The sequence below is a fragment of the Phalacrocorax aristotelis genome, chromosome 7 (genome assembly GCF_949628215.1).
Source record: "Phalacrocorax aristotelis chromosome 7, bGulAri2.1, whole genome shotgun sequence".
In the NCBI taxonomy this organism is placed as follows: domain Eukaryota; kingdom Metazoa; phylum Chordata; class Aves; order Suliformes; family Phalacrocoracidae; genus Phalacrocorax; species Phalacrocorax aristotelis.
In genome coordinates, this window is record NC_134282.1 from 44,256,058 (window position 1) to 44,269,575 (window position 13,518).

At 37.0% G+C, this 13,518-nt stretch overlaps 1 protein-coding gene across 5 annotated transcripts in view; it reads left to right on the forward strand.

The window, feature by feature from the left end:
* Positions 1 to 13,518, forward strand: part of PDE8A (phosphodiesterase 8A) — a 160,093-nt gene that overhangs the window by 122,860 nt on the left and 23,715 nt on the right. For all 5 annotated transcript variants that reach the window (XM_075100479.1, XM_075100478.1, XM_075100476.1 and 2 more), the window contains exons 3-8: positions 1,294 to 1,484; positions 2,659 to 2,715; positions 5,028 to 5,085; positions 6,590 to 6,678; positions 6,919 to 6,997; positions 8,608 to 8,745. In XM_075100479.1, the coding sequence (XP_074956580.1) occupies positions 1,294 to 1,484; positions 2,659 to 2,715; positions 5,028 to 5,085; positions 6,590 to 6,678; positions 6,919 to 6,997; positions 8,608 to 8,745 (612 nt within the window). The remainder of the gene's footprint in view (positions 1 to 1,293; positions 1,485 to 2,658; positions 2,716 to 5,027; positions 5,086 to 6,589; positions 6,679 to 6,918; positions 6,998 to 8,607; positions 8,746 to 13,518) is intronic.

A 13,518-nucleotide genomic window follows, 5' to 3' on the forward strand; every position in this document is an offset into this window, starting at 1 on the left:
ATGGAAATATTAAGATTTACTGGTAGACATTCCACCAACCTGGTCCAAAGTGTAACCAGCACTGGAATTCCTTAAACCACTCAGAAGATAAACAGCAGCAGAATGGGTGTGAGTTACACATGCTCCACATTATTGTCTGACCAAAGCATATATCTAAGTGGTTTGATTAAATTACTGAAAGATTGGTGTCTTGGGACAACAGACCAAGTGCTGGCTTAGCTATCCATCTTTCCCAAAAGGCTGCACATACTGAGTCATCCACAAGATCAACACTAACATAGTTATGTATACTGCCATTCTTTGTATTCTTTCAGGCAAAAGAAGTTTTCTTCTGCAAAATATTATCTTGACACAAAGCACAATCACATCAGTGAGAATCTTCCTTAGCAGAATTTATGTTTATCTTCTGTACCGTATTCAATCCTAGAATTTGAAATACATTTTAGAAGGAATTGGGCCTTATTGTACTTTGAGTATGTAGGCATTGTATTGATTTTAAAAAGGCTCAGAGAGATTAATGTTATTGACAATTACACAGCGAGTTAGGGCAGAGAAAATACTGGCTCATAGATCTGACTTCCAGTTCTGGATTTTAACCATGGTAATCTCCTTCTGTGATATAAATCCCATGGGAAGCTTTGCACAGGAGTCACATGGGGACATACTCCATATACAGAGGTACTGTTTATGATTTCAGTCTTGCATGAGTTCATTTTGACCAGCCTGTCTATAGATTCCAGAAACACTGCAGACTGGGCTGCATTCAGTACTCTGGGGAACTAGAATGAGATGAAAAGGAAAGCGCATTTTTCATCATGCCATCGAAGCACCATTAAATATTAATTCATGTGAGGTGAACCGTGGCATTTTTTTTCCTGGAATATGATCCTGGCAAGAAAAATAAAACCCAAGAAAACTGTTGTATGTAAGACAATTTCAGTGAAGAAAAGTAGCCTCACTGTTATTTCATGTACACTGTCTGAAATGTAGGCACCTAATCTCAACTGATTGCCTAAACTTTCTTTGTAGCTAATGATAAGAGCGCCACTTCCCAAACTTGTTCATCCCCTGTGGATATAAATGGCTCTGTCAGACTCTTTTACCCACTTGAAACACCTCTCTTTACAGACAATTATAAAAAGCAATAGTATGTAGAAAACAATTCTGTTAAAAACAATGGATTAAGCCTTGGAAGTGGCTTTAAAAACACATGTTAAGAATAGGCAAAAGTTACAGAATCTACAGTATATGTGAGATTTGTTTGTAATGATTCATCGTCTGTCTTTATCCCAGGTCCTTTTAGTGTTTGCTAAAGAAGATAACCAGAGTAATGGGTTCTGCTGGGCATGTGAGAAAGCTGGATTTCGATGTAATATTGCGAGGACACCTGAGTCGGCACTAGAATGTTTTCTTGATAAACACCATGACATTATCATTATTGACCATAGACATTCCAGATACTTTGATGCAGAAGCATTATGCAGGTAAGCACCATTTCAGTGTATTTAATGCTTAACTATATAGTTAACACATCATCAAAGTTTTTTTTGCTTTATATGACCCTTTTATAAAACTATTGAACATTGATATGCTTTTGGACAGATGTCCACTCACAGCATCAAATAATGTTAACTCAGTGCTTTACATCTGATAGCTGGAGCATTTTTGTTTGTGTGCTAGGATATCTGAAGCTCAATCTGGCTCAGAGCTACAGTGTACAAATTTCTTGCCATAGTGAACTGTTGTGGTTTTGTTTTTTTTTTCAAATACCTGGTTACTTGTTTGCACATTAAATTAACTGCAAAGATTGCATGTGCCACCAAGCAATTTAATGAATACATTCACTTCATTAGTGTTCAAAGTTTTTGAAATGTCACTTGCTGTTGAATAACTCCAGATGCAAATAAGCAACGTTTTGTGTGCATGTTTCCATACCTACAACATTTAAAAAATCTGTTATGAAGAGGAAAATTGCAAATTGATTCTAAAAAAACTTCAAAAACTGCTGTAAAGTAAGAAAAAAGGGGAAAAGGATTTGCCTTTCTGAGTGTCTCTACAGATACTTGACAGGCAGCAGCGCCTTGCTTCAGTGACTTTCCAGTGAAATACCCCTTGGGAATGTGTCTAGACTAAGCAACAGTCTGTGGGGTGTGGGGTGGTGGGGTCAGATTATGTACCCTGGATGAGTGTGGTAGGTTCAGGGGACTGGGACAAAGGCTTTTCTCCTTGCTAAACTAAAGTAACTAGATAAGATTTTTGTCAGGCAAAGACTAGGTATCAGTGCTGTTCCCCTTGTTACATTTTCCCATTCTCTCCCGGATTAAAGAAAATGCTTCTTAAATGAGTGAGGCCAAGTCCTTCAAATAAGTCCATTACAAGCCATTTCAGAGGAGAGAATTTTTGCTATTCCCCACTGAAAGTATTTGAGGTTTAGATTAATCTACATTCTCTGTGTCTTTTTTTAATGGAGTCTCAGGTACTGCTAAATTTATTCTCCTTTCTTAGTGGTCCAGCGGGCTCGGGATTTGATATTTGTTTTGCTGTAAAACCATTTAAAGGAGACATTTTAAGAAAAGTACCTTGTGAAGATTCTGTAAAGTCCTGTTTTCTGAAATGTGAACTTAAAAAGATGTTAAATGATTTGCTTTTTATTTAAAGGTCTATCAGAACAACAAAACCCTCAGAAAACACAGTCATTATTGGTGTAGTACGCAGGTAATACTCATATCTTTACTTTCACGTGTGATCAACATGACGTAAATCTTATCACTGTAAAATTAAATACTACATTAAAAAACTTTAATTAGAACTTCTTACTGTGCTAGTGGTAATGTGTTATACCATATAGATTTTCACCATCCTTGACCACAAGATTGGAAAAGGATTTTTGATTTCTAGTTTTTACTAAAGAGGTCTTTCTTTGGATTTTGGGGTTTTTTTTGTTTGTTTGTCTTTTCCTCTGTCTTGATCACTGCAGGCTTTTGGAGTATGTTTCAAACAACCTCTGCAACATCATGTACAGAACTGTGGAACTGCCTCATAGATCTATATTTTTGTATTAATAAAAATAAGAGTTTGGACCTTTCTTGATCTGTCTGTCAGTCTGATTAATCTCAGCACAAACAGGAGATCCGTTGAGTTACAAAAAAAAAGATACAGAACAATTTGATCAGTACAAAGTAGCATCTGACCATAGAAGTTTTAAAAGTAAAATAGACATCTCAGTAAAGCAGTGTATATACCTTTTTCTCCTACTCCCTCTGAAAACATTACTTATATATCATAAAATAATGTAAAAGTAACAAAAATACCATGTATTTAATCTGAAATGAAATAAATGGAAGATAATTTCCTCAAAGTACAATTTTGGGAATGTCTATTTCTCGGAAAGTACTTCTTCTGAAAACAAGTTCTGAGGTATTGAAATTTCCCATTAAAAATCCTGTCTTCCATCATCATCTCTAGTGAAGAGAAGACCCTAATTAAACATTTCAAGGGATTCCATTGTGAATGTCATCTTCGATGTTTTTATGTCAGGAAGTCTTCTGTCTATGGTAGCCATTGCTTCTACAATCAGAATTGCCTCTCATCAGACTAACACAAAAGAAAAGTGGGGAAAAAAGGAGCTACAGAGCAAAGAGCAACTCAAGAGCTGCTTCATGCACATCAGAGAGAAAGACACCTGTGGTTCAGTGGGCCAGCAGTTGCTTTCAGAAGTGAGGAGAGCTTGGAAGCTGGGCTTGCTAACTTCCAATTACGAAGTTGCTCAAAAGGGTTTTTTCCCTGCCATTAATTTTTGTCTTTTCAAAATGTTCGCATTGCGTGTGGGGACAAGATAATAGTCCCTTGCAGTGACAGTATCTCAGAAGCTTGAGTTCTCAAACTTTTCAGATGTGTCTACTATCCCTATCTACTGAAAACTTCAGAAGTGAGTTTGCCTTCCACTGTGACTGAGTTGACTGTGTCAAGCTCCCATGTGCTAAACCCAAGCATTCTTGAGTCACCATTTAGAATTTCACAGAGAACTTTCACACATTTCCTTTCTTGCTGCAAGAAGCATATTTATGAAAAAGCCTGACATTTAGCCAATAGCATATGGAGGGTCTTCTTCATTTTCCTGCCGTTCAGTTTGTGGTTTTTTGGCCTTCTTTTTCCCCTGCATAATGCCTGCCATCTTTCTTTGTGCTTCTGGGAGGAAGCATTACCAGATAGCTGGCATGAGGAAGATTTTTCTGACAGAGATTTTTCTCTCTCTGCTTAATCTTATACAAACCTTGTACTTTAGTAGGCATCATGCTCTTCATGCATAAGAAACCAGTGCACAGAAAACAAAAAGAAGAGGTGCCATAAGATCCAAAATTTCACACACAAATAAAAGCTATTCTGCAGCTACTAAACCAGACCATCTTCCATCTGCTTATTTACAGAAACCTAACATAATGGCCTTTCTTCCAGATTCCAGCCATACATTCACATATGTTGGAGTCTCTTTTAACAGTATAGCCAAGTTTTTAAAAATTATTCCTATATCTCCTTTTAGAAGTATGTAATCCCAAAGTGACCTACTAGAAGACGCTGGGTTGGCAATACTGGAAAATCCATCCTCATTCAGGCATCTTGAGTTGCCCACTTAAGATTTGGTACACTCAGATAACAAGTTATTTCTTAGAACTTTGGCCATATAGACTTTCAAGTGCATCTTTGGCTAAGGACAGCATAAACAACAAAGAATCCAGTACCAAAAAAGAAGGAATAGTACAACAATCTAGCTAAATAATTTGTTTTCCTGAAGGATTAGTTTTTTGTGATGCAAGTAGCTCATTACATGCAAAAAGAAAAAGAACATTTTGGCTTAGCCACGCCAAAGATTAAAGCTTATAAAACCCACAAATATTGTTTTATTCATAGATCCTGTAAGGATCCAGCCATATTAGCCTTTAATGTGACATCTGGGGTACAGGTATTGTGAAATTGGGTCTCAGTTGATTACAGAAATAATCTCTGACTTTATTGTCCTTCTTTAAAAGGCATGCTGATCGTGAAGAGTCATCAGTATTGCCCCTGATCTCTGCTGGCTTCACAAGGGTATGTATGTATTATACTTCACTAGGTTGCTGTGACATTTCGAAATTGTCATGCAAGAAACTATCTAGAAGTTTGTCTGTCAGCGACTGTTCGTGTCTGTAATCCAACCTGTAAATCTTGTTCATTCTTCTCATTCTTATATATGTATTCTTTTATATATATATATTCTTATATACATATAAGATTCTGAACTCCCATACAGCAGTAGAATTAGAATAATGCTGACTAAGTAGGTGGACATTCTCAGGAATATAAGAAGTGGTGCTACGACTTTTCTTCTTTATACATTTATTTCAAAGTAAGTATATGATGTTCTGCTTGAAAAGTTGACAGTGACAAAATTGACTAGCAACTGCAGCAGAGCCAGAGAGCAGCTTGCAATGAACAGCAGAATGTGCTGTGGGAAATCTCTTCTATTAAATGCCAATTCACATCTGTAAACACGCTTCAAACACTGTCAAGTGCTATTATCTATTGTTTGGAGGCACCTGAAATATATTACATTGAATCTGTTCCTTGGCAACTCTTCCAGTTAAGCAGGAAAGGTGCTTATTAGTGTGTCAGTTAAGTGGATTCCTCATTGCATTAAGCTGACAATGGAATAAAAATGTGCATGATTTACAGTGTGATTCAGAGTATTTGGTTGCATGCTCGACAGATTTTTTTTACTATCCCATCACAATCCATTTGCACCTATTTGCTTCTTTGTAGTAAGGTCCTAATACAGGAAATGCTAGAGCCTGAAAATAACTGTACTTATATGTACAGCGTCATTCCAGGGGGCACATAAGTAATCCGACACAGGTTCTGAATTATTTATGGATCAGAGCCTTGGAGATGGGTCTAATGGCAACGCATAGAAAATTTTGTTTAGCAGCCTTGATGTGGCTTTTCTTTGATAATCAGTCCTCCCTCCCAGCCTATCAATGTCTGTGGCACTTTGGCATGAACAAAGATTTTAACGTTCAGGCTCAAATCTAGTAAATATGAGATGTTTTTAAAAAAATATCACAGATACTGAGGTCATTGTTATATGAGCCCCAAAATGAATAATTGTATTCAATGGCTGGTATATTTGTCAGGAATTTTTGCTTTCTTCTATGTATACAATTTGGGGTATCAGAAATTGGAAACGCATAATAATCTCAAATTTTGATGACTCGAGACACAATGTTTTCACTGTTATTTTAAATAAGTAGATTGAAAGCATTAACCGTTACAAGTAGATTATTTTATATATTGATCATGCTGACAATCACAGAGAATAAACAGAATAGATGAACCTCATTGCCAGAAGGATCTGTCACCTTTTCAAAACGCAGTAACCTGAAGAATTCTACTAGGCCCAAAAAATAATCTTCTCATGTTGCTCGTGTTACAACATGTTCATTTTTGGCATGTCTACTACTTTTTAGTTCTTTATCAAGCAAAAGAAAACAAGAGATTCATACCTTTGAGTACAGAAATGTGTATTAATGAAATATTTCTAACCTTTTATTTGCAGAGATATGTAGAAAATTCTAATATAATGGCCTGTTACAATGAGTTGATTCAGCTGGAATTTGGAGAGGTGCAGGCACAATTCAAACTAAGGTAATTATACCAAAAACATTATCAACAAAATATGCCAATTCAGCCACATCCTTAAACAAATATTTATTTTACTGTACTGTAGTTAATTAAAGAATGTCAGTTAGCTGAAGAAAGTACATTAATCATTAAAGTACAGCTTTATTCAGTGTGGAGTTGCAGTACTTTATTGTCATATACAATAAGAATTACGTGGATTAAATTTAATCAGAAGCCTTTTTTTTTTTTTATTTTTGTCTCCAGGGCGTGTAATTCATTATTTACAGCATTAGAGAAAAGTCAAGAAGCCATTGAGATCACAAGTGAAGACCATGTAATACAGGTTTGTTCCAGTTATTTTTGCAAGTACAGAAAATTGCTTTGTGGACTGACTGTATTTTATTTCATTGATGATTACATTTACTCTTTCTTACAGTACAAGAATCTCACCTAACTTAATGGTTCTAAGAAGATGGGAGAGAGTTTTGCTGTAGAGTAGAATTTTCTCCCTTTAAAATATCTTGCATAAATCAAGTTGATTTTGAGGGATATTTTTGTTTCTGAATTAATAAAGATTTACTCTCTTGTTTTTATTTTTTGTAATGATTCTTTCATATCATAAATTAATGCAGCCACTGGCTTGCATGTATTCTTTTCCAAAAATATTGTATGTTAATTTGATGGTCTTGAAAAGCAAATCTAATTGATGTTCTATTTAAAGAAAGGTAATATTTCTTTTTCTTAAATCTGATACTGTTTGATGCATCAGAATTCTTGAGCCAGCCATTTTTAAATTTAATCTCATCTTAAAAATTTCTTTCAAAATGGAAAAGAAATTGTGCTTAGGTTTGCAATCCTGAAAAACATAATCTTTATAAGGGATTTAGTTCCATCCCTAGCTATGAAGGTTGTGAGGAGTGATTTTGTTATCAGTATAGCTTGAGTCTAAGCCTCTAGGAGTTATAACATGCATATAAATTGTACCCTTTTGACCCAGATCTTGACAATGGCAATTTCATTGAAGGATGTGCCTTCTTTGTCCCTTTTGCAAAAATACAGAACACATCCTGAAGTTGTTTTAAATATGTGTTTTCAGACCAAATTTTGTCCATCTGCTGACAGCCCTAGAGTATGAGAGAACCGACATGTGCAAGAGTCCTGGAACTCTGTCAGGCAGGGCTTTCTCAAATAGCAGGGAAACCTTTTGGCAGGAACCTTTAGTGGGGAACGTTTAGGAGCAGGAGGCATTCAGTGGCACCTTTTTAATTTCTCTCATATTGAAACATTGTAAGTTGTGAGGCATTCAGATGCTGTTATGACAGGACCTGTGTCTGTAACTCAGCTAGCGAGAGGGTCATGAAGGTGTGGGCTATGGGTACCAGTCTTCAGTTTTGTTAGGCAAGGGCTACAGCATTGCAGTGAAATACAACATTCAGTTCAGAGAGAAAGTTGCTTTATTAGATTCCACTTCTTCCAGTCTGCTTGGCTGGGCTTTGCTGGGACAGGGGAATGGTGATGGTTGGCCCTTACACACAATAAGATGATGAATTTGTCAGTAGATAAGGTTATTATTTCTATGCTATCCCACCATCTAATTTGCAATTTTTAGGAACACTGAGATAGGTTTGAGGTTTATAGGTTTGAGAACTGACAGAGCTAATTTTTCAGGAATTTATGTTGTCTGTCTAAACTCTGTGGATATGTAATACTCAGCTGTTTCCATAATTTCCCTCTCTTTGCTCACATGCACACACTCTGCACAACACTTCTAGCATGGACATTCATGTTTTGCTTCACAAAGAAAAAAATGTAGGCATCTCTCAGAAGCAGTACATACAGAGTTTTATTTCAGGGTGAGAAAGAGATCCCTTGGATTAGCAAATACAAAAAAAATTATTCTGTTGTGCTTTAAGTATTCTGTTGAATAGTTTTTTGTTTGTTTTTATTTCACAGTATGTCAATCCTGCTTTTGAAACAGTGATGGGCTATCAAATAGGTGAACTAATAGGAAAGGAATTAACAGAAGTGCCTATAAATGAAAAAAAAGCCGATTTCCTAGATACTATTAATTCCTGCATTAAGATAGGAAAGGTGAGTAATGGCATTGTATCACTTACCATTTGCTACATGTAAAAGTTATTATTGTCCAGGGATGACACATGATGTAACTTGCAGCTTCACAGACACATACCATTTGCATCTTTTTTTACTCAAACAAGAAGAGGAAGTAAAAAATGCTCATTTTGTAAGGGCTTCTTTCTCTTTTCTTGCTTGGAAGAGCTACATGTTTTATGAAAATAAGTGACTTGCTATGTTTCTTTATAATATATGCTGTATGTAGTAAAAGGTGTGGGAATACTAAAGAGAAATGGGATGGATGCACATGTTATCCTGTGTGATGTAAATGAGAAAAGCAGCATGTTGAAGTATTTCAGCATGAAAAGTGGAAGCTGATTTGCAAGTTCAGAATGTGAAAATATCAAAAGAGACATCTGCAATATCACTTGAGAGTGATAGGCAGTGTCAGCTGCCAGCTGCCAATATCTTTTATTCTCTAATGACATGGGAGCTTCTAATGGGTTTTCATTAGAAATGTTTGTTGCACCAAGAAAGTGCATGAGGAGGTGCAGCTGGCATCAAGGGAGGTCATTACAGAGAGACGTTACTGTTTTTCTGGTAGCTCCATGATGTTCCTTTGGGACTGTTGTGGCTGTAGTGTGAGAATCCGTCTAGGAGCTTTCATTTGCATTTTGATGATGATGATAAATGCTTCTGGGGTCACTGAACATGTCATAGTACCTTATAGGAAGAAAATCTTGAAGGTTACACAAAAAGATTTGGGAATTGGTGTGTTTGTAGGTGCGTCATGGCCCATGCTCAGACTTGAGTCAGGATAGCTAGTTGGGTCATACCGACTGTCTGCAGGGAAGCAGCATGTTGTTGACACAGAGCAGGGAGATGCTGAAATGAATCATGGTACTCTGTCTATCTAGGCAGTGATGCAAAAGCACCGATGCAAAATTGTCATGATTCATACCCTGTAAATCAGGGAACTAACACAAGCATTCATCAACAAAAGCTGCACCCTAGCTGTGTGCAGATTGCATGTGCGTTTCAACAAGAATGCATCACTCATTTCTACATGTATTGGCCTTTTGGAAGAGATCCCAGCAATAGACAATAGCTTGGGTTATGGTACTTCACACCTCTGTTGCCTGACCAAAATTATTTCAGTAAATGTGTGTAATACGAAACTGATGTTAGGAGAGAGTACTTATTAAGTTATAATGTGAATACATTAGATGTGTCAGGCTTTAAATCTACAACATCAATTCTCAAGATATAAAGTGATCAAATTTTTAATATTTAGTGTGCTGATAAAAATGTCTTTAATAATGGAAATATATTTTATTATATGAATTATAGAAACATAACTGTAATCTATCTCTTTCCTTGCACTTATTTTACTCATGGCTCTAGGGCTTCCAACTGTGAGGGTTAATGAAATACTACTTATTTAAACTTGTCTGTCTAGAACAGCTGTTCTAGATGGATCTGTTCTGTTTACGTGTTTTTTGCATTTCCCTTTGGAACATTTTATAGTATGCAATCTATGTAGCCTTACATTTACATATTAATAGAAAAATGAGTTCCAAATTAAATCCTTACAGGAAGTATTTGTGAGTAGAGGTTAACTGTGCGGAGCAACCTTTGAAATACTGCAGCGTTTTGAAGGTGCTCTAGTTTGAAAGTTTTGTGTCAAGATGTTACAGCATTTTCAGACGTGCCTCATTTTTGTCTGGATCATTCTGGCATGGTCTGTATGTTGTTTTCAGGCTTGTGATTTCTTTATATCCTAAATTTAAAAGACTGCTTCCCTTTACAATAGGCTATATGGTGGCTACTGTAGGATTATAGCATACTGAAAAAGCCAATTGTCTACTATTGTGATATTCTCCTGTCAACAGGCTTGGCTTTTCTGTTTTGAACAAACATGGTAATACAACAAAAATAATAGAAGGCAAGATTTTCTGACCTTTAGAAAAATGTAGGCTGTATAAAATCTACCTCTAGTCTTTAAATGGAATTCAGGAGGATGATCTCTTGTAGCATTTACCCTCTCGTGCTGAAAAACATAGTGCTGTGAGCAAGTTCAGTATATCCAAACAAAAGTTCATAGGCATTATATACAAAAATTGCTAATTGCATGGTACATAGGGATTCTTGGGTCAGGATGTTATTTCTCTTAGCAAAAAAAAAAATCTCTGGAAGTTAATTTTTGTTACTACAGCTGGCTGTAATTTGCAAGAAGCCAGCGTTATTGAAAGGCATTTTCACCCATCCATACTTGAGGAGTTAAAAACCAAGTTGTACTTTCTTCATTCTTCTGTTTCATGATGCAAATTATATCCATTAAGATGAAATGTGCAATTCTGACTAGAATTCTTGCTGCCTCTGATCTCTGAAGTTTGACACAAAGCTCTTTATCTTAGTTTTGCTTTTTCTGAAGTGAGATGGATAGCTATTGATGAATCAGACAAGACATGCAATTCCTCTTACTCCTTGGGAATTATTTGCAAGATAGCTATCTTTACAGAGGGATTGGGAGAGCGTGATCGCTCTATGATAAAGGTCTATGGCAATTCCTTCCTAACGGAGCCTTCCTTTCAGTGAGATTGTTTTCATGGCATCTTGTGTTTATTTTGGTTTGCTCTGTTTTCTACAAGTAGCTTGCTGAACTTCACTTTCTAGTGGAAGAAGCCCCAATCTAAAAGGAAGGCTGAATTGAAGGATTACTTCCTATGCATGTGTGTGTTCAGTGGATAGATGCATGCCATGGCTGCCTTAATGAAGTTTGAAACCTCAGTGTTGATTCACTCTATCAGGGGTGAAACCACTTTTTTAACTGTGTATGGTAGTTACTCTGCGTTCAATCCCAGCACATAAGGCCATGCAGAAGTGACTGATCACTGTACTTGTGTGGCTGTAATGTAGACATAACTGTGAGCTTGACTGACAGCACGTCTTGTGAAGTAGCTCTTCTCTGTTGGATTGCTGACAGAGGCTCTGTGAGAGAGCATATGGTGTTCTTAAAATATGTTTAAGTAATGTCCCTGGGAGAACTTCAACTACCAGCAGGAGTTTGGCTTGGACCTCCTATTTCTCAGAATTCCGCTGACCTTTTCCCTCACACATTTTTTGCCACAGTTTCACAGGTTTTAGAAATTCACAAGTTGAAAAATCAATCTGTTGACTAAGATGAGCACATTAGTGAATAACCTCTCTTGAAAAGGATGCACTTTCAATGTGGGAATTATCCAATCTATACCTTATGGCTTCACCCTTTTGTGCATATTCCAGGTTTATTACCTGGGTTAGAGATCGATTACTCATCTCTGCCTCATCCTGCTTGTCAGGAAACAATTGATATGCATACTTTTAATTATGAGAGCATTGAATTTTGTGATGTTTGCTTTATCTTCATTTATATTCCTCATGCAGTTCACAGAAGATATCATGCTCACTTCACAATTTGTTATGCACAGTTCTTTTTTCTGACAGATCCTCGGAAAAGCCTTTCATAATTTTTTCTGCCCAGCCTGTCACCATGCAGCTCTCTGTAGGCTGGAGTCTTTATTTGCTGGCTCCATCAACATAAATGCAAAACTGTTCTCTCTGTAGCTGTGCTCTGGCCTGCTTGACTGCGACATCTGTCAGACTAACATATATAAATACATATCATGTACCTCATGAAGGTATTTTCACATACATTTGTACAATTTGATCTGCAGTCTGTTGAACTTAACTGTAAGGCAGCAGTTGACATGGGTAATTTGTATTAAGTTAATATGCAATATGGAATCAATTATTTATTAATCACTTGGTATTTATTAGAGGCCCTGCTCAAAATATGCATCTATTAAAAAAGACACCAACAACTATTCTAGGGATGGATATGTGTAGGCAAGATTGTAAATCTTGTCAGCTGCCAGGTTTCAAAAGACCGGCTCTGTTAGAAGGTTACCGGCCTCTGTGCTGCTGCCAGAAGTGAAGTGGGGAGACCCAAGGCTCACAAATTTTTCTTTCCGTGAGTTTTCCTAAATAGGCCTGTGAGGGGGCAACTCTAATTGAGACACCACATGCAAGGGGAGACCCAGGGAGGTCTGTCAGTGTTGTGGTATATGTCTTTGCTGTGATATTTGTAGCACAGTTTGAGAAGCAGCAGCAGCGTGGTGAGGGAATTGGGAGGGAGCAACAAGTACAGGGCCCATGCCCTGGCATATGTTGAAGCTAGGTTTAGCCATGTCTGCGTGCATCAGCGTGGGAGCTCTCCTACTTCACAGCATGGGTGTGGGCTCTGCTGCAGGGAGGTGGTTTGGGGCTGGATGTTAGACCATGGTGGTGCCTTCTGGATTTAAATTCTCTAAATAACAGAAGTGATTGTTTTAACAGTATTTCATTTAAAAGCATGCTTAAACAATTGAGAAGGGACTTTTCCTGAGTCTTACTGAAAGAGAAAATGAGGTTCTGCACTAGAAAGAAAGAAAGGTCTCATTTCCAGAGGAAAAAAAAGATTTCTCACTGCAAAATGAAAATTTTTTTCCCCATTTTTGAGTTTTATCAAGAAACAATTATACTGGCAGTGACAATCTGATACTTCAAAAATTGTCTACTTAAATGTGATCCTGAAACCAGAGTGCTTTTAGAGGGGAGGTCAGCAGATGGGAAGCAGAATCCAGTAGCTATTCTACTAGGCTCTTTTTTGCTTTAAAAAAGCCAGGATAAATCTCTGCCGCTTTCTGAGACAGAACTGGCAGTGTGGAAAGTAAATGTGCTGGGATACCAAAGTGCTTTAGTCACAGA